Here is a 27335-nt window from a genome sequence, read left to right as displayed (position 1 = left end):
AATTTTTTCAGAGATCGGCTGCAGAGATGTACTGTTAAAAGTGATCCATGAAGTATTTGACACACAATTCACTTTGTTCTCGTTAACTTTGCAGAGTGTATTCACAAACTTTTGTGCTGGGGGGAAATTCACAAAGAAAATTTACAGAAGAAAATTTGTGTAATTACCCACAGGGAACACACCCTTTAAGCATCTGTGCTTCTAGGATATATTTTCCAATGAAGAGTGAGTCATTGCAAAATGGGGACGACAGTTGAATGTCTGTAACACTTGTCAAGTTTTGAACGGGTTTCCCCCTCAATGTGCTTGACAATGGGTGCATTCGATTAGCTTCCCTGGGTCGACCCTGCGATGCTCACTCGGGTGAGCCCCTGACAAGAGCTAACCGAATCATCACACTCGCCCTCTCGTGGTATCGTCATGCACCTCGGGTCACCCCCAAGTGACCCACTCCACAAGCAGGGCACTGGGGGCTGACCCGGGTGAGCCCCTGTAATGATGGCAAAGCTATTCGAACGCACTGGGGGCAGACCAGGGTCGACCAGGGTTAACTGTCCAACCCCCATCCCCCCCCCCCACCCGCGCCATATAAAAAAGCAATTTGCAGGGCTGTATGCTTCGTTTTTGAAAGGGCAAGGGCACCAAGGCATATTCTCTTTGGCAAAGGGCACCCTATGAGGAAATTGCAAATTTGTACAGGAGCATTTCAAGGGCACCGTGAGGCAATGACAAGGGGCAACTGAGGCAATCGCCTCCGTTGCCTCCAGGAAGTATCAGGCCTGAATTTGAATTTTTTAAAATTTATTTGTGGGTCATTCAGAAGTGGGTCAGGGCCAAAGTGTCATTTTCATTCACTTAAAAAAAAAAAATCAAATTGATCTGAATTTCAATTGAAATTCAAAATCTCCCATTTTAAATTAAAATCCTGTAAATGTATTGCAGAAATTACTGTAAACAATATTCTTCCACAACACATGGTCAGCTGACTCATGACAGTTCCACAGTTGCAGTACTCTCCCTATAGATCCCATTCCCTTTTCCCCGCAAAAAAAATACACACTCCAAAATAAACCTCCATCAGTTGTTAATCCACCCCCACATTGTGAACACTCGAGACTTACATGCATACATTATGATAACCTTTTCTTCTACACGCCACATCATGTCTTACTGATGGAGTCAATTTCTGTATCATCCAAACTCGTTATAAGAACAGGTTCGGGGTAGTGTTATCACTAACGCCCAGTTTTGTTCCTTTACACCCTCCCTGAACACTGTTGACCCACAGTCTGTTCCGCTAGAAAGAACAGCTGGGGTGTCAAGGGCTCGATGGAATAAGCCAGGGGCGCATGAGGTGGGTGGCAGGCCTGAAACTTTGTGGAGACACTGAAGGCGATTATCTCTTTGCCCCCTGCTTATTGCCTTGGTGCCCTTGACAAGCTTCAGTAGAAATGGACAATTTTTTTTCTAAGGTTGCCCTTTACTTAGGAGAAAATGCCTGCCCTTTTGAAACGAAGTATACAGGACAGGGTTGGGATAATGCTTCTTATGAAGTTGTGGACCAGGGCTCAATTTCATAAAGCCTGTAAGCTAAGCACACACAAAATTGCTAAGCCAAGAAATGTTGTGATTAACAGAAGTAGGTCACCAGCCATTATTAAAAGTTTACATTGTTGTGAGTGGTGCCCCACTCAATTTTTGCTTAGCAGAGAAAAAAAAATGCTGAGCAATATTTGCTGCTTAAAACAGCTTACTGAAATTGGCCCATAAACAAAAGCAGTCCACATATTGTTAAGACTTGAAACACGTGTGGACTCACACACGTCCACACAGTTTTATGTACAGTTTTGAGGAATAGGATTTTCCTTAAGTGCAGAACAAAGAAAAGTATTGTCCACACAAGACTTCAACACTGGGTGCTTCTGCTGCGTGTGGGACAGACTATTTAGGCGGGACATACATTGATGCCGATTCAATGTGACGCTTCAGTTTAGTGAACAAAAATGAAGTATCGTAGTGCATCACACCGTTTGGTGCAAAATTGATGTTTCCGCCTGAAAGATATTGTCTAATTGTAACATCGACACTTAACAATTAGTCATGTTTCTGTCTATTTACGTGATGATTTAAATGTGCATGTTCGACTACACATCTACGAGCTAAAAACAGAAGATGTGACGAGTGATTAATAAGGTTTTGTAATAGTTGAGTATCTATACTTTGATTTAGGTAGAACTCAATTAGCCATTCCCATTAATTAATGCTAAGTAAATTCACACATGCAAACAGACACTATTGGTGGTTAATCGTCATAGGATCGACTGTTTAGACAGATCTATATCTTATAACCGGGCAAACAGACGTGTAGTCATGGTAAGATTGCTTACACTTTCTAGCTGGCTGCCAAAACACAAAGGTTTTGCCCGGCAGTATGCGCGCGAATCATGTTGGATGGTTTTCGAGTGACGTCAGAGGTCACATCGTCTTTACACACACAAAATTACAACAACAAAAAATAAATAAATAAATAAACTGTAAAAACATTTTTTGGGGGTAAGGATTCTATCCATCACAACATAGTTTTAAAAATACTAGATTTGACATTGGAGCTCCTCTTTAAGGAAGTGTCAAACCTTCATCCTTCATCAATGAAAGAACTAGATTAAGGTGTTAAGCTTTAATCTCAAACACTCTCAAGCTTCAATCTCAAACACTCTCAAGGCTCGACAAACTTTGTCTGAGGTTAGGGATATCAAACCTGGAACAGGTTACTGTATTAAATGTTCTTAAAATGGGATCAAAAGCTGCCAAGTAAATCCAGGCTGATGTCCTTGTGTACAAAATACACTTTGCTAAGGGGTGCTGGAAACCCCATGTGATATGACGCTAATTGGGCTAGACTGCAGGCTATATCTAGAGAGCCCCTGGGGTTGTATCTTCCCCTGGCCTTCCCCCCTACTCCTAGACGTGGACGGGAGATTAGGCAAGGTCCAAGATGAAAGACCTGTGTTGAGGGGCGGTGATTGGGCTAGTAGGAGGGTTGACCCAAATGTGAATGACGTTGCAAAAAAAAAACTTGTTCCGTGAATAGTCGAGAGGGTGTTTCAAAATCAACATTGAGCTTACGGACACTAAAGACACTTCAACAAATGTTTTGCGAATTGGAGTTTTTGACGATGTGATTAGTTTGTACCGGTGTATAAAGTTACATTTTTCCTGTTGAGAGAGAAGGTATTATTAAATGTAAGTATTTATCCAAACCACGCTAAGAAATCTTGCAGGGGGTCTGGTGATGGATCTCGGAGTTGAAGATATTTGACAGTGACGGAGTGGCCTTGTGATAATAGCTATTTAAAAGAACATGGGGGTGAACACTGATAGTGTAGATGGGATACAAGAACATTGTAGGTTTAAGGCAACACAAATGGGCATGTAGGCCTATGAAGTACATGAGTGTAAGTTACACTGACTGCCACTTGTAATCCTTAATTAATTACACTTTTCTTCCGTGTTTTGTTTTTATCTTGTAGCTTCAGACCAGTCTGTGACGTATTACTAGCAGGATACATCTTTCAAGGGAACTAGTTGCGCTTACAACCCCTGGTAAGTTTGTGATTTTGGAATTGTCAATTTTGTTTCTTTTTCGAGAGCTCTTTCAATTTAAATAAAGATCATCCCAAGAAATATTTCCTGATTGAAACGGGAAACTGAACATCTGGTCCCAATTTCATGGAGCTACTTTACAGACAATATTGCTGTTGCAATTTTCTGCTAAGTAGGATTTGAAATGCTGCATGGTGGAAATACGATCGGCCCTGTTGAGAGGTTTGTGGTAACTCCATGTAATGACTATCTCTAAATGAGTTGGGGTGGTTCTGAAAGGAACTGTTGGTTTCAAATTTAAGCAAATATTTGCAGGAAACCAGTTGCAAAGCAAGTGCAAAGTTCTGGCGGTAAGCAGACCCATAAAATTGGACCCTGGTCATGCTGCCCCAGTTTCATAAAGCTGCTTAGCAGATTTGTGCTCAGCAAATCTTAGAAATCTCATTTCATCCTTGTTATTTCTTTTAGTCTAATTGTAAGTAAGCAAGCAAATTGTAGTAAAATAATTGATTGCAAATCTTTTTGTCAAAAAACCCCAAACTCAACTCCTTTGGATTATGCAGTCTTTCCAAGGCTGAGATATTTTCAGCTCGATTTGTGACTCAGATAGTTTGAATTCAAACTGGATATTCTTCATCAGCCCACTTGGCCATTTCAGATTAAGTAATTTACAATGTGTAATTCAGTTTACGAGAAATGATACGATAGACGGAACAGCTTCTAATGGTGTTTTTTCTTCTTTCAAATCTAAAACCGAGTGAGTTTTGAGATAACAATTTTCTCGTTTATTTTGCAGGCTCAACAAAATTATAGACAGCACTCTAACGTCACTTTATCTCAGCTGACTCTATTCATCAATTAATATTCATTTATGCAAATGATGTGATGTATGCGGTTTAAGCTAGATTGGACAGAAGTGGGTTGGATCTAAGTATTTTAAATCTGTCTAATGCATATTCAAGATAATATAATGATGAGTTGACCTGATTGGTCAGTGGTGGGTTCAAGATGATCGAAAGTGAAAATGCGCTAAGTAAATAATGTTGTATAATTTGTTTCAGTTTTACAGTGACTTGTTGTTCTTACTGTATGGTGAATTAAACATGAAGCTACGTATATCAGGAATTTCATCAGAGTCAGCATAGAATCTCAGTACTGATTTTTGTCTTGAACATCAAACTTTGGTGAGTAGTTCATCTCTGATTAGATTGGTTAGAATAAAGTTAGTTAGAATCAAAGAGTGGATAACGCTGCAAGCCCAAGATGTGCGAGTATACACTGTACGCCATTTTAGTTAGCGACTCTTATCTTGATGCAACAAAAAATCAGTGCAAGCCAATGAACAATGCTTTCAATGCTATAAAAAACACAATGGTACTCATGCCGTTGAGCTCCACTCGCCAATATTGATCACTGTAATCCTACAGGGCCCAATTAGTATTTCTTGAACTTTGCTCTTGAAGGGGCACAACCATTTTCCTCTAGTTAGGGGCGCATGTAAGTTTGTATTGGAACCTTGTAAGCTAGGGCACTTCATCAAAAACACAGGGCACCACGGCAATGTTGGTGGTAATGTGGTTTATTTCAATGCCTGCATTTGGAATGTATTTTATAGTCAGTTGACTTGTTGATAAATTATGTATGAGGAACAGATGGCGATCGCATTTTAATTTATGCATACATCATACAGCATGGTTGCTCACGGAAGTTATACAATGTTGAGTTGGTACCTTTCATTGTGCTTACTACGTAGTACTATGTAGTACACAGTAGTCATCATGTAGACCACTGTTTTCATTGACTAATTTTGTGGGGGAAAAAAACACTCTTGGGCATTCTGAACCCAAACTTGTGGATGTTTGAACAAACATATACTAAATTGAAACAGGGTTTTTGGAATATTTTCTACTCGGTGTTAATCATGGTTTTAAAAGACTTACTGTGAAATCTGGAGCATTGGTTTTCTCTTGATTGTTTTGGTGAAATTATCAACCAAAGTTTGCGGAGAGCCATCTCTTTAAAGTCATTGTTTTAAAGTCATGGTTTTCTCTTCATCTTTTTTTTGGGGTGAAATCATCAGCCGAAATTTGCTAAGAGCAATCCCTTTAAAGTCATAGAAGCAGGCGTTAGGTCTAGCAAAGAGCTATTGTTTGACCCTACCCCATTGATGGATGAGTGTACAGTCTAGCCACTCCACCTTTGTCTCTCGCTCAGGCCTTTATGTCTCTCGCTGAGGTCAATATACAGACCTTCTTGTGTCAACTCCACCCACCTCTGTAGCCAAACAACGATGATCTGTTCCATTTGTTACTCATTACTCACCTGTGAGTGGCTCCATTAACATGACTTAACTAAAAAAACAGGGATCATATTTTTCAGACTTTTGATTTGAGGATAAACAAGGAAAATTTTAAAACCAGAGCAGTTTAACTTGCCGTCACTCTACCAACTGAGCTATCTAGCCCTCTGTTGACAGTCTCCCTATTTTGTCAATATCTTTGTTCCGGGATACCAGTCAGAAGCCATACAACCTTTAAGTGCTGTGTAGCAAAGTTAAGCTAAGTTAACAACCTGGCGTCTTAAATAATAATAATAACAATAATACCAAAACTTATATAGCGCCCTAATCATGTGTAAACATGCTCTAGAACGCTGAACATGGAAAAATAGACAAACTAAAACATAAGAAAATACTGAATTATAACAACGGGAGTAAACATTCTTTAACACATTCAACAACAAACTTAATCAATAGAAATCCTAAAGTATTAAAAAAGCAATTAGGTCTAAAATCTCAAATACAAAACATTGTTACACATTGCAAGCATTAAACGGGAGGTCGTTGGTTCAAATTCTGATCTGGTCATTTTTTCTCTGTTCAACCCCAAATCATTACCTAGCAGTCCTTTGTGGTATACTATTTGATATTTATATAACTTGTCAAGTTCTGTTAGTTTCAGTTTCAGAGATAACGAAAGCGTGATATCAGTTGACATCAGGGCAGCTTAAAACCATGGAACTGCTACATCATGGGTTCCTCAGGGCTCTATTCTTGGGCTTCTTCATTGTACACATAGGAGCAGAAATTGGTAAGACAGTCCTTTCATTACATGTTTAAGATAATCAAATGAACATCTTTTTTGAGAAGTGTTGGTTCTGATAAGAACCAGTAGTTTATAACTGAAGTGCTACATGTACATGTATTTCTCGCTCTCCTCAAGCAAAGTTAAGAAGTTGCAGAGGCTTAAATATGAAGGTCTGTTGTCTTATATGCACAAAGATTCTCTCGAATATTTTGACTTTACATTAATAGGATGTATCCCATCACACAATCCAACTCATTACTCGGTCAGCCTCGATGACAACTGACATGCTAAGAGGGTCACCAAGGACTGTAGCCGGCAAAGTCTGCCGGATGGATTTGGTCTGACCTCCTTAGTTAATCCCAACGGGCACCTTTGGTCATTTTAAAAAGCCTTTATTATCTCCAGTAAGACTCTCTGAATGAGATGGTCACCCTTAGATCTAGCCCTGACAGCCAGCAAGGTTGATTGACATGAACTTGTGCAGCTTACGAATTTGCCATGCTAACAGGGCTCGAAGTTTACACTGGACCGCGAGCCCAAAGTCGGGGACCAATTTCATAGAGCTGCTTTAAAGCAAAACAAAGTGCAACAAAATTTTGCTTACCATAATTAAGGTTACCAGCCCCCGATTTCACGAAACTCATCGCAAGTAGCGACGCATCGCAGGGTTTTGCGATGCGTCGCAGACCTTTAAGACACGTAGCGGCTGCGACGAGTTCGCAACTTATGACGTGTAACCGGTCGCAACTTGCACTTGCGACGCGTCGCAGAGCTTTGTGAAATCGGGGGCAGGCAAATAACCATGTCACATGTACAATTTGGTATCCTGCTCATTTCTGCCTAGCACTTAAAGTTTTAGGCAGTGTTTCTTCATCCCTGATGCAATTATTTTTAATAGAATTTAATCACATGAGGGCGCTCTTTACCCCCCTCTTAAAATAAGAAGGAACCCGTCCTGGCACCCCATGACCCACCTAGAACCCCTTGTTAATTACAACAAGGATGCTGTGTTTCCTATCACCATAAAAAAAACTTGTCATAGGCTGAATTTGGTTTTAAAACTCAATCAATTTGAAACATCTCGGATTACGGTACTGCCGAGCTTGGGTGCTTAAAATAAAAATTACATTTTTTTTTCTCGCTTTGAAGGTTAAAAGAGTTTAACACGTGGAAATCTTGAGTATTAACATGAATTCCTGTCTCTCCCCTATCTGTTATGTTCACCATATCCTAAAGGGTTTGGGAGACCGTAATGTTTTATGTCACGTAGCCAAAAATATTAATTTAGAATCGATGATTCAAAGGCGAACGCAAAACAGAAAGAAAGAAATTAATGCTTTAATTTTTGGTTGCCCTCTCCCACTCAAGCATACTTCATATCGTACCAGGCAAAATGGGTGTTATTTTGGAGGCACTAGCTTAGGTAAAAGCTGACCTACTCACAGAAGCTACAAAAACACACTAAAACAAAATCATGAACAGCTGGCACTGGAAAGTCATGATGAACTCATTTTCCCTCTTTAATCTGCTAATTTATCATATTTCCTTTGAATATGAATTTCATATTTAGCCATTTATCGTAAACACATTCAGTGGCGACTATCACACCCTTTATGACCTTGGTTGTCACAATAACTTCCTGATGTAAAACAAACCCCCCTATTGACCCATTCACCTGACGTCATCATCAGAATAATCTTGGATGTGCCTTTTTGGTGAGCAATGTCACTTTGTGCATTATTCAGTGAAGTGCGCAATTTAGGCGATGCAGCATTTACATGTAAACCTATTGACCACTAAAATGGTGAGTGTGGCACAGTCGCCAAGTGCTAGGGGTCAATACCTGTTTTGACAAACACTGAACTTTTATGAAATTTGTCAAATTTCAAATAAAAGGGTGAGTTTTTAAAATGATTTGGGATTGAACAAAGAATATTTTTACAAGAGTGGGATTTGAACCAACGACCTCCAGATTAGCGTGTTGGCGGTCTCCCTCTATTGTTAATATCTCTGTTCAGGGTGCCAGTTAGAAACAAAAAACGCTTACAAAATTGAGGATGAAAAGGGGATTCTCAAACTGTTTTAGAAAAGATTATCAATTAGCTTAGAAGGGTCTTAGAAAGCCCATACCAAATATGTACTGACTAAAATATTTCAATTGTTTCCCAAAGTTGATGAGTCTCTCATTTCTACTACTAACATGACTGAAGTCATGACCACAAAAGTAATTTTTTTAAAACCTATTTTGGTAAACATACCGAACATGAAATTGTCCCCAGGTTTTGTCATAAACCATGTTGTTCCCCCCCCCCATACCTTAATTTGTCACTTCTAGCCCCTGGCTTGCACTGGGGGAACCTGGTGCATATTTATCATCAGGGATGCAGAACGTCAGGTGTTGAAACTTTTCCCTTCCGAGGTGTTAGTTAAAATTGCCCGTGATGTTTCAACTGTCAATACGTTAAGAACATTCGTCCTGCCTGCACAGGTTCCTAGCTATTATTAGCGGGGGAAAGGTTCGGCTTCTCGTTGAAGAATAAACGTAATTAATTTTCAATGAGTATTGTCAATGGAGAGCAGGAAATTACACGTGTTAATGTGTTTCCTCATAAGGGTGTTGTTAAAAGTATTCTGCGCTTTGCAACTGTCAGCGATATTGACGTTTGCCCTTATCCACGATGACTTTTCGTTTGGAGGGCTTAACTCTGACTTTTACGAAAAGTGTGAGAAGTTTTTTTAGGTGGGAACCAATAATTATAGAAAGAATGCTTAGTTCATATAAAGTACTTTTAAACCTTTGTACGGGGGTCTCAAAGTATTTGAATGAAAGATATGCTGAGTTTTCAATTATGAGGGTTTGCAAACATTTCTGGATCTGGATCGATACTGCAATCAATCTCCCAATGTTGGGATGTATAGGTTGCAGGTGTGTGGTGCTGGGGACTCTAAATTATTATAATGCACTCTACTTTTGATATTTAACAGGTTTAAGTTGTGTAGGCTTTTTTTGAATGTATCAGGTGAGGGAGCTTCTCTCACAGCAGTTGGGAGGAGGTTCCATTCTGCTGTAGTTTTCGGTAGGAACGAGTGTTTGTAGCCATCCTTGTTTGCGGGTACTCTGATGAAGGATATCGATTTTGTTGAACGAGTTTGTACTCCAGTCGTTTTGTTTGGGTTTTGATTTAGATGGTCAGAACTCAGTGCTTGGGACCACCATTGCTGGCTTACAGGGCAAGCTTTGAATTTCTGCGCTAGCCAGCTGTGTTTAGCTGTGCATGCCTATAATTATAAATGTGGAGTTCAAATGCACCCAAGCAAAAAATCCCTGCAAACCTGTGTAATACACTTGACATAATTGCGGTTTTCCCTGCTACTGCAAGTATTCATTCTTTGCTTACTGTAAAGTAAGCCCAAAAATTGGCCCTGCTTGAAAATTTAGGCCTTTGGTAAAGATTACAAGCAAAAAAGTGGGCAAAAACATATAATAAATCCCTAGATGCATTATTTGCAAACATGTTTGTCTCGCATTTGATGGGACCTTTGATCTTTGAGATCTCGCTGTCCTCAATCTACACTACTAGTCTAATCCCACCCTTTCATAAACTCTCTCCATTTGAACAATTCGACATGAAGGCAAGAATATAAAAAGAATTAGAAAGTGGCGCACTAGATATTGTTCGGAGAACTTGCCTTGCTTCCCTCCAAAATTGAAGCTGGCTTTTCTCTGATTATTTAGATTGTTTTTAATCCTTGTTTTTTAATTTTTATTACAGAATTTCGAGAGGAGCCGTATGACAAAGTTGTTGCCGAGGGACAGCCAGTTTACTTCGACTGCATGGCAGCCGATACCCAAAACCGTGGTACGATCTCAGTCCAATGGAAACACAACAGCACCCCGCTCAGCGCCGGTGGGAGGGTGACCATCTTTCCTAACGGGACCCTTCAGTTGGTAGCGACGCAGACAGGAGACGAGGGGACGTATTCCTGCACAGCTAGCCTCGTTGCTTCTGGAGGTCTCTTGGAGCAGAGAGAAAGCCTGGCGGCCATGTTGTATTTTGCCTGTAAGTTTTGAAGCTTTCTTTTTGGAGTAAGTTTTATCTCTCAAATTAACACAGGAAGGAACAATTTTGCTGATTGAACAACAAATACAAATGGAGGATTTTGCATGCAGAGATACCAACTCTCCCCGATTCTGCAGAAAGTTTCCTAAAAATAAACCAATCTTTCTGATGAGCAAACTTTAAAACTCTTTAGATCATGGAAACTTTTGTTTAACATTAGTGTGCTCAGGGCAAGATTTTGTGGCTCAACAGTTTCCTGCTTAGCAGTACTAACCCACTGTGCTTTTACACATCTGGAACCTGGGAGTAAGCTGGTCATATGAACAGACTTGGAACATCTTGAAGTTATCTGTAAATAGAATGAAATGTAGAAACGTTCTCGCACGTATTTTTATACAAAGCCCCCGAGGCCATCCAAAGCATCGGGAGAGAAAAAGAAAAGAAAAAAAAATCGGGTTATCAGACTTCCTCCCCCCAGCATTGACTGCACGGCCTGATTGCGGCCATCACTAAACCGTATCATTTAATACAGTCTAATTATGGCCGTAACTAGGCATGGAGGAAAAAGGCGGAAGTTTCTCTTGTGTCGCAAGACGGGGAGGGTAGGGTAAAGAAGGGGGAGAAAAGGCAGGGGCGGGGCGAAGCCCAGTTCTTTAAAGAGGGGCGTGTAACTCTTCATTTTGTTGCCGACGGATGCGGTTTGTTAATACAAAGGGCTCTTGGGTATATTAGGTTTAAGGTTCTCATATTTCTGACCTAGATGCAAGGTTTTGTTTTTATTTTTGTGTATTCATTTTCAGATCTGGATTAGGTTCAAGGTCTTGTCAGCGTATTAGTATTTTTTGTGTTTTTTTGCGGTTGTCATTATTTCCCCGGTTTACAGGTTATTTTGCGCAATCTTGTTCCCCACAAATCATCAGGGTTAGAGACTTGAATTATTTTTTTATTTTAAACCTTGCATAGTGGCAATGCATTCTGTGGAAAAATTCTTCTGTCATTAAGATATAAGTTTCATTCCACGGTGTCTTTTTCACAATAATGCCAAATTTATTTAATTATGTAAAAAAAAATCTTGAAAAGTGTCTGAAAAAATAATATGAACTGAAAATTTGGTTTTGTTTCAAAAATGTGGAAATTTTGAAAAGTAGTCTCAATTTAGGACTGCGCTTTGGCGATCGTAATAAACTGTTTTAGGCAATAAGCCAGTGATCAACCAATGGCAAGTTCAACCGAAACAATTGTTGGTTACGGCCGCGAAAACGCACCCCAGGATGTGATCTTTACTTGACCTTCTGAGTAAAAGTAGGTCAGATTTTGCAACCATTGAGCATTTTGGTAGAATTAGCCGCGTCTGTCCGCTACGGTCTCTAAAGTGGGGCAGTATTTCTGTTAACCTTGACTTTTATATTGAGTTAGAAATTACGCAAACTTATATCGCTTTGCTTTGCCCAGAGGTTTGGAAGATAATCTTGTCCATGCAGTCAGTCAACGGATTATCCTTAGAGACATTATGTGTGCCTGGAGGATGAAAGACAAGTGTCTGTATTAGATTTGTTGCAGCGGCCTTCGGAAAGTATCTTTAGCAAAAGCGAAGATTGTCAAAAAAAAAATGAAAATACCCTTTTACACTATTGGTAATTTCTCAAAATAATTATTAGCATAAAACCTTTCTTGGTGAAGAGTAATGGGGAGAGGTTGTTGGTATAAAACATTGTGAGAAACGGCTCCCTCTGAAGTGCCATAGTTTTCGAGAAAGAAGTAATTTTGCATGAATTTTATTTCAAGACCTCAGATTTAGAACTTGAGGTCTCGAAATCAACCATCTAAACGCACACAATTTGGTATGACAAGGGTTTCTTTTTCTTTCATGATTATCTCCCAAGTTTGATGACCGATTGAGCTCAAATTTTCACAGGTTTGTTATTTTATGCATATGTTGAGATACACCAAGTGAGAAGGCTAGTCTTTGACAACTACCAATTGTGTCCACTGCCTTTAAAAAAAAAGATGATCTGCTTTGATACATTGCCACAGGGATCAGTGTGTCACTTAAAACATAATCCCTCACTGAAAGACATGGAAGACATAGCGACGTCTCAATAAATATTTTTTATCAAGAACAGAAAAATTGATCTTTGAGATACAGTTCTTCCACCCTCATGGGGGGGCTTTCTGGGTTAGAGAGAGAGAAACCCTGGGAAAGGGGGGCAAAAAGGGGGCCAGAAAGCTTTTAGCGACTCTTGGCTGGATCGACGTGGGTTAAAAGATACTTCCTCTAGGTGCCAATCATCGTCAGAGGAATTCATTGGAAGCCTTTTGGGACACGCAGATGTTTCTATCACTCAAAACATGAAAATGGATCCTTATGGTTAACCTCTACAGGGACTCTTGCAATTTGTTACGGAAAGGTTTACGTGATTCTTTTCCTAAATTCTCTGAAATAATCTAATTTCAGAATTTCTTTTAGTTGAAAGTTTGTCTTCATTGAAATTTAAGTCATGTGTGGAGTTTTGTATTCTTGACAGATTATTTCATTGACTCGCCCGTTTCCAATCGTATTCAGACAAAATGTAAATGTCAAATGTCAAATACGTTTTTAGTACTTCCTTTTTCAGACATGTACCTACCGTGCCTACAATGCTTTTCAGAGTTAATGTTTTATTTTTTAATTTTTTTTATTGATCAAAGCTGGGCCTCAAAAGAGAAGAGTAATTGTTTCGCATCAGGGAACAAGTCGGCATGTACACAAAGTTTCTGGTACTTGACGTAGGTTATCATTCAAAATGGGTAACCTACAACATCTCTGCAAAGAGCTTTCTTGTATGGTATGATTCAAAATCTGGGCACTGCAATTGCATTTTTAGACCACAGTAGAAGTCTTTTATCCATGTATTTTGTTTCATTTAACTGTTTGTTAACAATTACCAGAAATAGTCCATTCTGATTCACAGCGGAACTCTGTTCCATGAATTCTTCAATCCAGCCTTACATATGATCATCTGTGCCCTGTTGACTCAGCCATGTGATTTACATGTACACTTTCCTGCAAGTGTAGAACCCCCCCCCCCCCCCCCCCCTTACTGCGTCTTTAGCCCCTTCCACACTATTCTATTATTCCCCGGGGATGCCCTCAGGGAGGAACAGCCGACTCTTTCATACTTGGACCACTACAACCCTGATCTACCCCGGCAAATGGGCATACTCCGGGGAAAAGCCACCCCTGCTCTGGAATAGGGGTAAGCGCCGTGCAACCGGAACCTCATTGAATAGGGAGCTAGGCGGGGACCGTATGAAAGTGCCTAGAATAACAGTGGGGCGGGCTTCCCCTTGACTGTATTCCCCAAAGATAAGAGACATCAGTTTGAAAAGCGTTTTGGTTCAGATTCTAAACGTTCCAAGAGTAATCATTGAATACCCTCCAGCAAAGTCGAGCAATGAGATATTTCCTCCCCGAGACCACCCAATGTCAACGGTCTCTTCGGATTGTTCTATCTGCGAATGCCAAGGCAGTGAGGATACCACAATTAAAACGGGTCTGCGTCGTATATCATCACTCGTTTCTCAAACTCACTCACCCGCGCTGTTTACGCGTCTGAATGTCTGCTCGATTAGTTTGTGTGTTACATGTATTTCTTCAGTTCATGGCTCTTTAGGTCACTAGTTTCTAAAGATGATGGTAATTTTGTCAGACTTTTTGTTGTAAAGTCTCGTCCCGTGTCTTCCGCCCAGATGTAAATTCCTCAGTGTGTTGTTATTCGTCATGCCCGCAAATAAAGTGTTGAATTCGTGCCAACATTTACTATCACTGGATCATCGGGTTTGATGAAAACCCCAGACAAAACTCAGACAGATACCTTCCCGTCGTAAAAGTGACCCCTTATGACATATCAACATCTTTAAATAAAATGGTCAAATTGAGAGAACAGAAAAGTACGAGGAGTCAACAAGCGATACTCAGGGTAGGGTTGAAGAGATGCATTAGGCTATTAGTCATTTGTTTATGGTTCACACAGCAGGCACCCTTGTTTACAGGTTTCCACAGGCCTTGCTACATGTAGCGGCAGTGATTAAGTTCACTTCTGATGCATCCTTGGTTTCTTTACCAGAAATATTATGATAAAACATAGTAATTCATCACTTTATATAACTTACTTATAGCCCAGGTCAAAATTCCAGTTGAACCTAGTTAACTGGGGTTAACTGGTTCAACTGGATAGTGACCAAACACGTCCATTTTCCATATTAACCAACTGGTTTGGACTAGGTTAAATGTGTTCAACTAGGTTGAAATTATAAACTAGTTGGTCTCTGTCCATTTTCCATATTAAACCAACTGGTTTTAACTGTGTTTAACTAGTTTATCAACTGGTTTCAACTAGTTCCAGTTAAACACAGTTTAACTAGGTTCAACTGGAATTTGACCTGGGATATTATGATAAACTTCATCACTTCATATAACTTACTTATAGTCCAGCTGTTCCTTGCTCTATGGTTGTATGCGATTCTTCAGTAAGCTTCATTGTTGTCAAATTCCTTAAGACAGACCAGAGACCAGTCACTTGCAATAATTATTTTAAAAGGACTGGAAAATTTGCAAACTGTAACGAGAGAGTGGTGTGCAAGCAGAATGTGCTGCCAATCAAGATATGATGTCATTTGTGTGTCATTCTCCTGAAGATGATCAGAGCGTACTGATCGAAACGTTGAATCTTTACAACCGGTTCTTTTCAGAACCAACGCTACTCATAAGAGAGTTTCACATGGTGTTACCGCAAACCTATCTTAGTTATACTTCCACCATGCTAAGGTTCAAATCCAACTTGTCATTTGGTACCTCTTGTGACAGACACTGAAAATAAATAGTCTTAGTCAGAGTATGATGTCATTGAACTTACAAATGACGCTGGGTAACATGTCGACCCCACAGACAAGTTACCTCGGGAAGTGCAATTCAAATCAACATTTATTTCCTCTGCAAATTACTGATACTCTATCTTAAATGAGTATTCGATTCTGCCTAACATTTATTTCCTATACAAATTACCAACAAACTATCTTAAATGAGTACTCGACTCAACCTAATATTTATTTCCTAAATAAATTGGCTGTAAATTGAGAGTACAAAAAATATGCGTAACATTGTTTGTATCAATGAGGAAAAGGGTATCGAGGCAGTTTGAAAAGAACTTTCTGCAAGCAACATTGTAAAATATCTTCTGGTGATTTGTCATAACTGGCCTTTGAAGGCATGGTCCAACCATTTATGCATTTTTTTTACATAACATTCAATTCCACACATAAATGTGGTCGTACAAACTTGCAGTAACAATATTTTAAACAGACAGCTGCAAAAAATGTAACAAAGTTTTCCCTTTTGGCTGTTGGCCACTGTTGAATTTTCCAAAGCCGACAATTTTTTATTAGATAAACATGATAAAAATTAGCTGTTTACATGGAAACTTTCCAACTTATTGTTTACCGCTGTGTAACTCGATGCTCTACTCTCAGTGCAGCTCGCATTTTCACGGCAGCTCCGTACAGCTGGACAATATGAAGAAATTTCCTCTCGTTCACATTGCCACGGGCAAATATTGTGTTTATTAAATTTGCCTCAGCTGGGACACGTTTAATTTTGTGACACAGTTTCAGAATGGGGGTCTGATGACAAAAGGCTTCAAAGTAAAGGGGTAATTATTATAGTCGACATGAAAGTGGAAAATTAGAGGAAAGTTTAGCCTGGAGTGCGAATTGGGTAGGGGGGGGGCGGTTTTGGTGCCAAGTGTTGACAATGCATCGGTACTTTGTTCTTCAAAGTTTGAAGATTTAATCAAAGTTGACTTGAAAGTGGTGTAGATAGGCAAGGCCTCAAGTGCACAACTTTTTTGGCGGGATACCTCAATTTAGCATGTGAATACAGACTGAGCTAGCTCTATTTTTAGGGAGAAAAATCCACTCTAGAAGCGAAAACAATTTGCATTGTAATTCTTTAAATAGGTTCATCTGGGCCTGATTTCAAAAAACTTGTAAGCATGAAAACATGCTAAGCTTTTGCTCAGCAGAAACTGGTTACCAGCCAATATTCCAAATAATGTTGATTGTTGTTGTGACTGGTGCCCCACTCAGTTTTCCTTAGCAAAGGAATTTGCTAAGCAGTATTTTCTGTACAAAACAGTTTTATGAAATTTGGCCCTGAGTTAGTAAATCCTGGAATTTGAGGTTCGATATTAGAATGAATCCCTGGTCTTCGGCTATTGTGTTTTTAATATCTTCCATAAAGTCTAATTCCCTGTGCAACAAGTGTGCCGAAAACAATATAGACTACCCTCTATCGGTTCATTACTTCATGAATAGAACTTCGCTCATCCCCAGCGGCTGGGATGAGCAAACGTATCAAGCACGCTCATTGGTCTATCCAGAAAACTCAAACTGCGCCATAGAAAATACACTGCACGTATGACGTACTACCTGGTCAAGAATCTGACCAAGCTGATTAGCCCATCCCAGCGGTCCTGGATAGCTGGCCGCTGGGGCCGAGCGAGGGATAGAACCTGCCAATAAAAGTGTTTTCAAAAGCATGAGTCGACTCCACAAGTTCTGAATCTGTGATTACTGAAAGAAAGTCTCAGCAAACCACCTGTTTGTAGCCCTCACGTCCAAATAAAGTTTCCCCACAAACTTTCTGACGTCATTACTTAATTTAACAGTCTATTTTGAAGTACAGTTGTTTGAAAAACAATAATATTTACATCTGTTGATACAAATCTTACAAAGACAAAAAACTTGGGCCGAGCGAAGCAGAGCGTAGCTGTCTCAAAACAATGTACGCCATCTTTAAACTCTTGTGTTTTCAATCAAAATATTTGCAGGTAAACGTTTTGCCGCTTGTGTACCTTGAGTTTCAGGATGTCTTATTAGTCCATGCATGTGGTGTGAGGTGTTGACGCAAATAACAAATAAAGCGGCAAAGGGCATGGATTGGCGCATAGCAAATTAATTAATTTGTGTTTTTTTAATCCTCATTAAACAAGGTTTAATCATCCTTCCTAATTAAAACGCTTTTGCTTAAATAGGCAACAACTTTTGTTACACGGATAAGTTGAGAGTTTGCACAATTATAGTGGAGTCCCTAGGGAAGATTGCACAAAGAGTTAAGACTAGTCTTATCTCGAGTCAAAACTTATGGCTAGTCTTAAGACTTGCTTAGCTCGTAAAACAGTTGCTTATCAAAAATAGGTTACAAGCGAGAATTCAGATTACTGCGACTGGTCCTCAGTCATTTCTTGGTTAGCCAAGAAATTTGCTAAGCAGAATTTTCTGCTTAACAGCTTTATAAAATTGAGCCTTGCTCTGTCCCCCTTTTAGTCTCTCTTGTCCCCCTCCCCTCACTGTTCATCACTGGTTCCCTTCACTAGCCATGAGTTTCACCTGTTGACCACAGGTGAACCGACAGATGGGAGCATCTGCTGGTCGGAACCAAATTCACTTCCTGGGTCAGTGGTTGGAACATAATGGGCACCTTGGCGGGGATTATTCTAGTAACAGCTGGCTTACCATATCAATAGAATTTCATCTGGGGAAATATTGGTGGAGCACGTTTTGGGATCGGATGTAACAAATCATTGACAGCAACATGTGACTGTAAAATCTACAAATATATTTTCAGGCACAGCTGGTGATTTTGATGAAATGTAGGTCAGAGGTATGAATCAGATCTATAGAAAGGGGAAAATTACAAAAGCCTGTCAAAGAAAGATTCTTTTTTTTTTTTACTTGTGAATTCTGATCAGCTGATTAAGATTTGCCATTTTGAATTGAGGAAATTTGGATAAGGGGTCGATTTCACAAAGGTAGTCCTAACTTAGGACTAGTCCTAAGCAATGCTAAGAGATAGGACTGGTCCTAAGTTAGGACCAGTAACTCATCCTAACTTAGGACTGGTCCTATCTCTTAGCATTGCCTTTGTGAAATCCACCCCAGGCTCTCTAAACTAATGGGTGTCTTTGCAGATGTTCCAAGCCATGGCTTTATTAGTTTGGTCTAATAATATTTACAACATACTTTGAGCTGCATACAAAAAACTGTCAGTAGATTGTTTCATTGTTAAACAATTAATCTAAGTGGCCGTGAAGCTAAATAATGAATTTTTTTGGAAGAAATGATTAACTATGAAATCAAATAGTATACAATAGACCACTTCCGCACATGACGTCACCATACCCAAACAGCGCTCTCACTGAGGTTAATGAAGACCTATCATTGCTGACAGTTGCGCGCTGTGCGTAAACACATGCACATTTCTATTGTTTGAACTCGGCGATGGCAGCCATTACAAGGGGTCTATTGGTTTCGTAAAAGCTAGTCAGTTATTGGGTTGAAGCACTTGCACGACATTTGGGTGGGGTAAAAAAAGGACCATATAATTATGCACGTTGCATCATTGTTTTACGTCTAAGATGGTAGCGTGATGGCGGGGTCTATCTGGAAGGGGGAAGCAATGCCGAAAATGTTCATATCTGATCGAAGTCCCTCTAAAATATTGGACGTATTTGTGGTTTCAAGGCCAACTTTTCTGCCAAAAACATCAAACATGTCTGGTTTTTGTTACAGCTCGTACAGGGTCAAAGATTCAAATATTCAGTCCCGAGATTCAACCCGCACACCTGCATGGATTGCATGTGAATTCTATAAAAGGTTGAATCGGAAGTATCCTTTGGTCAGCCCAAAGTCCTGTCTCCTGCAAAACAAGGGAAAGGTGTAAAGGACTAAATGACATGCGTCTGGTTTGTGTTTTAAGTCTTAACAAGGTTAGAGTTTAAGAAGGGCTTTTGTGAAACAACGGGCACACCTGTCGGATAATGAAGTAAATCGGGGTATTAAGTCCTGAAACAGGAGAACGGGAAATGTCTCTAGGTCACCTGATATTTCCCCCTCAAGAAGGGGGCGATGGATTATACAGGTCACCTTCTTCAACTTTAAGGCAGAAAAACTTGCTTACTGTAAATTTATTTGCTAAGCTGAGTATTGTATTTTCGCGCCTTGAATTTCGCTCTTGAAGGGGCACAGCAATTTTGAGGTTTTACTTGTCCGGTAACCCATTTTAGCTCAGCAAATTTTTTGGCTCATTCAAATTCAAAGGGTCACTTTTAACGAAGCATTTCACTGTAAACAAATATATATCACTAGTCACACAAACAAATGTAAATCTTATTGCCTTAAGTTTCTTACTGTTTCTGTTTATAAACAAAACTTGCTTAGCAACTCTTTATAATTTTAGCCTGAGACAGAACACACCTGTGATAAAGCAGGTAAATTCCTGTAATTGGCAAACAAGGAAATGTTCTTAATGTACGTAATCCTGTGTTGTTAATTAATTTGGTCTAACATGATAGACAGGTGTCGGTAATGGTGATCAAACACAGACAATACACAGGTGGGCTGTAGGATACAATAATCAGTAAATGAAGGGAAGCTAAAACATTGGTTTTCAAATGAGTATTATTTCTTATACTCTCTAGTCAACAAATCTTGCATCTTACATCTTGCGTATACTCTCCTACAAGCATGGCTGCTGTCCTGGAGAGGGTGGGTTGCAGATACCATTGTTGCTCAGTGCTTGTGCTGTCAAGATCGTGCTTATAAGATGACGATATTGTCAATGTGTCCCGAGAGATATTAGAAGCTCCATCCCTCTTAAGCATTTTTGAGATATGTAACAAAATACTACGGCACTATTAGGTTTGGGTAAATTTTTTCTGTTTACACCCAAATCACACGTTGTACTCCTATAGTGGCCACCATACCTCAAAAAGGGCTTCTCTTTTTAACCCTTGCCCTTCATTTGTCACTCGATTGGGCCTTAAACACCTTGAGTCAATTTTCAACATGGTGGTTTAAAAAAATAAGACAAAGTCTTCAAAGTCTGAAAATCCATCATCAGACCTGCCAAAAAATGGTCGCGCAAATCGATGAATCTACATGATTATTTGAATGCGCAGAAAGGGCCATTCCATATTGATCGAGTAGCTGCCTTAACTTAAATCTGAATCTCAAGTTTAAAACAAAACTCTTCCTATTTTCTTTTCTCCAGTTCTCAACCCAGTTGATCTGATCACCGGTAACCAGACCGTGGTCGACAAACAGCTGGCTCCCGCCTACTTCCAATGTGTTTCTGGTGACAGCCGACCGCTCCCAACCATCACCTGGGAGAGAAACGGGATACCAGTCACAGATGAATTATCATACGGAGAGCAATTCGGCGGGACTGGTTCCCTGAAGTGGTCGCAAACACTCCAGATTAATAATGTACGCAAGCGCCATGAGGGGTCGTACCGATGCGTAGTGAGCAACCCGCTGCTCAATGGACAGGTCCAGAGAAGCTCTTATTCATTCCTGGAAGTTCTTCGTAAGTGATAAACCTTAGCCTGGGTCTGAGTATCACATAATGATACTTTATGAAATATGCACAATAAGGTGTTTGCCAGGCTAACGTAGGGAGACAGCCAAATAGGGTTGGATAGCTCAGTTGGTAGAGCATCGATACGCTAATCCAAAGGTCCTTGGTTCCCCTCCAGTCAATTTCTTTGTCCAAACCCAAGCCAGATATCTAACAAACCATGTTGGGATGGTCCAGTTTGATTTCAAGGAAATTGAAGAAAACTTTTTGATTGACCCATTGCATATGACGTCATAGACCCAAACAGCCCCCTCAGTGAGGTAAATGAAGACCCATCATTGTGCGCAGACCTCAGCAATTGCGGTCAATGGAAGGGGTACAAACCTGTGCTGGAAAATGTGTTTTTAAACAATTGGAACTTCCTTTAGATTTTACTAAACCTTAACTTTCATCTTTTAAAGAGTTGTCCAGTATTGCCATAGTAATTTGTATTGTGACATCACACTTAACCTAGAAGTTAAGATTGCCATCTACTCTTTCAAAATCTCGTAGTGGGACCCCATTTAATTGATTTTTCTTGTTTCTTTGTTTGTTTTTCATCAGCCAATCCAGGAGACCCATACATCAGCATCGCGCCTCGAAACCAAATCATCCCAGCCGGGGAACCAGCCATTTTCTCCTGCCAAATCCTTGGTGACCCGGCGCCCTCGATCTCTTGGAGGAAGCTCAACGACCCTGATGATCTCATCGATACACCCGAGCGTTATGCCCGAAATGACGGCAGTCTGTACTTTGCTAACGTAGCTGATATGTATGAGGGAAACTACGTGTGCACGGGTACCAGTCGACTGGGCCAAGTCTCAACCAATCCAGTGGCTCTGATTTCTGCACGTAAGTAGATGGGTCGTCTTGGTCTGAATCCTTTTACTCTTAACCTGATTCCAACACTGCTTTAAAGGCCTATGCCCAACTTCATAAAGCATGTAAGCACAAAAACCTGCTAAGCACAGGAAAATATTTTTAGTACAAACAGGTAATCAGCCAACATTCCATAACATCTAAAATTGTTGCGACTGGTGGCCCACTCAATTTTTTTGCTTAGCAAAGAAATTTGTTAGGTAAATTTTTATTAAAATCATACTCAAACCAAACAATTTCTATCTTGCATTTTACTGTTTTTACAAAAAGGCTGGAAATTTCGGGAATTAGTGACTGTCCAAAAATTATTTTCTGGAAGGCTGTCTTGGCATAAAGATTTGTAAAAAAAAAAAATGTAAAGGCAGTGGACACTATTGGTAATTACTCAAAATAGTTATTAGCACAAAACCTTACTTAGTAACGTGTAATGGGGAGAGGTTGGTAGTATAAAACAATGTGAGAAACCGCTCCCTCTGAACTGGAGTAGTTTTCGAGAAAGAAGTCATTTTCCACAAATTTGATTTTGAGACCTCAGATTTAGAATTTGAGGTCTCGAAATCCAGCATCTGAAAGAACACAACTTAGTGTGACGAGGGTGTTTTTTCTTTCATTATTATCTCGCAACTTCCGACGACCGATTGAGCTCAAATTTTCACAGGTTTGTTATTTTATGTATATGTTGAGATACATGCCAAGTGAGAAGACTGGTCTTTGACAATTACCAATAGTGTCCAGTGTCTTTAAGGGATTTACACCCTGCTCATATTGTGAGTAACAGTTTGTTTACGCACTTAATAAAAAATATTGTTTAAATCAATCACTGTCTATAAAGTTCTGACTAATGTTGAGGTAGCGTTTCAACAGGAAACCATTCATGGTGTTATGTCAGTTGTACATTTGGTGAACATGTCACGCTTGCGGAGCTAGACATAAATGTCTTTGATCTGTGAAAAAACTCCAGCAGGAACAGATTGTCTTACACTTCAGAAATAATTGCGGACATGTGTTCAAAGTCACTTTCAAGTGTCGATAAGTCGTGATGACTGCATGCCGAGAGCGTTTACAAGTATACACTAGTGGCAATTATCCAAAATGAGATGAGTTGACGTTCGGACAAAAGACTGACGTGACTTATACACAGGAAGACATGCCCTTCCCAGGTGGAAGCTCTGCCTACGACTGTCTCATTTATAACTCGGCGTACAAACAAAGAGCAAAGTGTACAAATGAAATCCCTTCACAAAAAAACATTTGTGTGACCTGCTGTGATAACCAAAAATTTAAATTATGTCCGTAAGATTATATATTGATTGGCATTTAGCAATTCCTGTTTCATCCGTTACGCCTGTCAAAATCCCAATGACTCATCTGAAAATAAAAGGAATGTCCACGTGGGGTTAGAGTTTAATCAATTGGCAACAGACTCCTCTTTGATTCACCCAGGCTGATTCTCAAAAAGTCGGCTCATAAACATGCCGCAGAAATTAGCGAAGAGAGTCAAAGAAAATAAACAGAAATTTGAAAGCAAAGCTTGTCCAAATACCTCTGGACGGTTTTAGACTTTATGAAACTGATTGACCTTTTATCGGTGTCTCTTGACCTGGCTTTCCTGTAGACGCTCTGATTGGCCTGTCTGAATTAATTTCCTAAGTGACTACTTTTTTGCAGGAGTTCTATTTCGTTGTTGATGTGGTTTTTTGTTGAATGCAGCGAGGAGACCCATCAGAATCAGATGATTCGGATGGGCGGGAATGCTTCCCCGTCGTCCGTTGTCCTTGGTTAGGATGATGAAAACATTTCTCTTGGGTGCCAATTTGATTGTTGATTATCATATTATAATAATAGCAACTTGCTCAGAATAAGAATGAAACTTAATCATTTGCCATTTACCATTTTGTTCGGTCAGGTACTAGTGAAAAACACAATCCTGCAACATGTCCTCAGCGTGAGGCGCTCAATTAAAACTAACTACTACTTATCATTATTTCAAACTCGTTAAAGGTTAACTTTCATCAATTGCCAAGCTTTAAACTATCACCAATGCAGCTGGAAATCACCATAAATACACAGTAACCGCTCAAAAGTGCTTATAGGTATACCCTTTAGAAAACTTCCACACGAATCTGAACAAAATTTAAACACAAATTCAATTCATCTTTATCCGCCCTTCACCCCTCCCCTCTTTAAATGTTTCTACCCTGAGCTGACCTTTTCCAAAAACAATTCGGTAGCAAAAGGAAACAGAAACAGGATTCATCTCATGGAAAGAACCCTACTCATGGGCCTATCCCTTCCCATTCTCTAAACCAGAGACACATGGCGAGGCATTTAAAGAGCCGCCCGCCCAAATAACAGGTTTATTTTAACCCATCCCCGGGGAAGAAGGTTGTTAAACAATGCTTTTTGTTCTACCTATTAATTCACGTCCTTGTACCCAAGGTTTGGATTGAGATAAGGTCGGGACGGTTTCTTCAAGCCAAAGTTCTCTTGGCTAAGGTGACTTATCTTAGGTATTGGTCTTCCAAACGCCCCAACGACAGCCGAGGTGAAGTTTCCTGTGGGAAGAGGCTTGATGTCTTAGTTGTTCAAGATCTTAGGTTTTTAATTTCTGGCACGAAAGTTCAATGACGAGTATTTTTAGACTGTTCATTGTGTGAAATTAGTGTTTCTTGCATAAGGAAGAGGCGCTTTAGTAGTGTTTAGAGGGGGGTTTTTTTTCTTTATTTTTTTTCTTCATTATTCATATTATCTGGTTTGTTGTTGCTGAGCGGTCAAACGCACCAAACCGAGCGCTGGTGTTTTCGATCAGAAGAGTGAGGGTTCGAGTCCCAGTCTTGACACTTGTGTCCTTAAACTAGATACCTAACCATTATTGCTTTGTCCTTCAAATAGCCGTAGATCCTGTGGATTGTGTCATGCGTGTGAAAGAATCCAGTGTGCATATTTTCAAGAGACTAGAATTGCCCTAGAGTTTCTGGTTTGATTGGCTGCAAATTGTGCTACAGCACCTTGTAAACTATAAATGGTGCATTTGTAAATAAATGAGTCTTTTATTTTTCAATAGTTTTGCTGCCTTTAATTATAAATAGCATTTCAAGACGGTGTTATGTTTAAATTATATGAAACCCTTTTTGTTGTTTCTCATTCTAGGTATGGATTGGGTTTTTACCCAGAACCCATCTGACACAGAGATCGTTGAGGATGATCCAGCGACGCTAAGCTGCCGGCCACCGTTCAGCAAGCCGCAAGCGAATATCACATGGTACAAAGACAATGCGGTGTTTCAATGGCGCCAAGGTGTGGCCATACTAGGTAAGACTGTCAATTAACCTGTTCCCCTTTTGAAACACAAAGCCATTTTCAAAACCATGGCTATTGCTTCGGATCTGGCTCAACAAGTTGTCCTGTTTGAAGCCCAGTATCAAAAATCGCTTTTTGAAAGAAAGAAAAAAATTGACAGAGCCAAAGTATAATTGCAATTTTTTCCCGTAATAAACAAAAGGTCATCAAATGAAACATGCAAATAAATTTTAAAACAATAATCAAAATGAACCGATACATTTTTAACTTAGAAAATTAATGTTTCTTTTTGCCCTAAACAAATTCTTTGAAGACCACTCTTAATCAATTAACTCCATTTACCAGGAGCTCCAAAGTAAGCCAAGGCACTTTCATGAAACTCATAAAAAATCCACTAATAAGCTTCTTGGAGCCTTTTCTCCCACTTAAAAGTAAGTTTTGCTGTGTATACTATCCTGTTTGAGTATTAAAGGCAGTGGACACTATTGGTAATTGTCAAAGACTAGCCTTCACAATTGGTGTATCTCAACATAGGCATAAAATAACAAACCTGTGAAAATATGAGCTCAATCGGTCATCGAACTTGCGAGATAATAATGAAAGGAAAAAACACCCTTGTCAGACGAAGTTGTGTGCGTTTAGATGCTTGATTTTGAGACCTCAAATTCTAAACTTGAGGTCTCAAAATCAAATTTGTGGAAAATTACTTCTTTCTTGAAAACTATGGCACTTCAAAGGGAGCCGTCTCTCACAATGTTTTATACCATCAACCTCTCCCCATTACTCGTCACCAAGAAAGGTTTTATGCTAATAATTATTTTGAGTAATTACCAAAAGTGTCCACTGCCTTTAAACAATCTATAAGAGTATTAGTTTTTTATTATTATTTTTTACCCATACACCGATGTGTGTTAGCACTGAATACTCAGTACTTTCCCGAATCCTGTGAAAAAATAATCTATAAGAGCAAAAGAAAAAAGTGCTACGGGGAAAACCGTTTTGTTGACGAGAACGACCTGTTGCTTCAAAACAGGTGGGTGGATGGGTGTAAATCTCTATGAGTGGACTTCCCTTGTTTGTGTGCTTGGAGAAGCCTCTTATACTTAACACTGTCTGCCTTCCTGATGAGTCTAATGAGTTCCATCCTCGTGGGAACCTCGTTGTAAATCCGAGGAGTTTATCGGTGATCAAATCAATCTGGTGCCCTCAACAGTTTACACAGCGCCAATTAGTTTGCCGAGATGATCTTTTTAAAGGAAATGTATACGCTTCAAATGGTAGTAGCGTTTTTGTTTTTTGTTTTTTTGATATCGCCGAAAAGCCAGTGGTTATGTCCACGGAGGAATAATAATCATGTAGAATATTGGCAACCTTAATTACCTCTGTCGTGACATTGTGAATGGAATCTCGGTTGCGACCGCTAAATGATGATGATTAATGATCTTAATATTGAATTAGTAACCTGAATCCGTAATCTTGATTTCCATTGGCTACTGCGAATGGAGTTAAAAAAAATTAAACTAACCCTTTCGAGAGCATAGCGGTCACAAGGGGCTCGTACCAAAATGCTCATGGCGACCACAAATGGCCTCAAGATTTGGCCAACAGCTTTTCACACAAAGAAGTCTAAGTAAAGATAAGGTCCAGAAAACAAAAAGTTCCAAGGTTTACTTTGTTAACATACAAAAATAGCATGAGACAGAAAAGTTATGTTTTTTTATATATATATTCAAATACTACATGAATGTTAATAGTAGTATACAAATTTCTAAAAAGAACATAATTTGTCTGTCTCATGTTTTTTTTTTTTTTTTTACATTTTTACAAACCAACAAACATAATTCAAAAAGGAGTAAAATATACTGTGGTGACTAAGCCAAAATTATTGGTCTCTCAAAGCTCAATCAACACTAATTGAAAGTTTTGATAACCAAATGTTAGGTGTCAAGTGTTTGGTAACTGTACTACCCAAAT

At 39.5% G+C, this 27335-nt stretch overlaps 1 protein-coding gene across 4 annotated transcripts in view; it reads left to right on the top strand.

The window, feature by feature from the left end:
• The window catches only part of LOC139947890 (contactin-6-like), a 113055-nt gene that overhangs the window by 5425 nt on the left and 80295 nt on the right, over nt 1-27335 (top strand). Inside the window, exons 2-8 of one of the 4 annotated variants that reach the window (XM_071945730.1) lie at nt 3531-3603; nt 4673-4787; nt 6564-6692; nt 10463-10750; nt 20838-21152; nt 21747-22034; nt 25212-25373. In XM_071945730.1, the coding sequence (XP_071801831.1) occupies nt 6617-6692; nt 10463-10750; nt 20838-21152; nt 21747-22034; nt 25212-25373 (1129 nt within the window). In that variant the 5' untranslated portion in view covers nt 3531-3603; nt 4673-4787; nt 6564-6616. Of the gene's footprint in view, nt 1-3530; nt 3604-4664; nt 4788-6557; nt 6693-10462; nt 10751-20837; nt 21153-21746; nt 22035-25211; nt 25374-27335 lie in introns of all 4 variants that reach the window. The other 3 variants (XM_071945727.1, XM_071945731.1, XM_071945728.1) reach the window with 3 other exon arrangements.

Source organism: Asterias amurensis, chromosome 15 (assembly GCF_032118995.1).
Source record: "Asterias amurensis chromosome 15, ASM3211899v1".
Classification (NCBI taxonomy): domain Eukaryota; kingdom Metazoa; phylum Echinodermata; class Asteroidea; order Forcipulatida; family Asteriidae; genus Asterias; species Asterias amurensis.
Note: the sequence above shows the minus strand (reverse complement) of the source record. Positions and strands in the feature narration are given on the sequence as shown.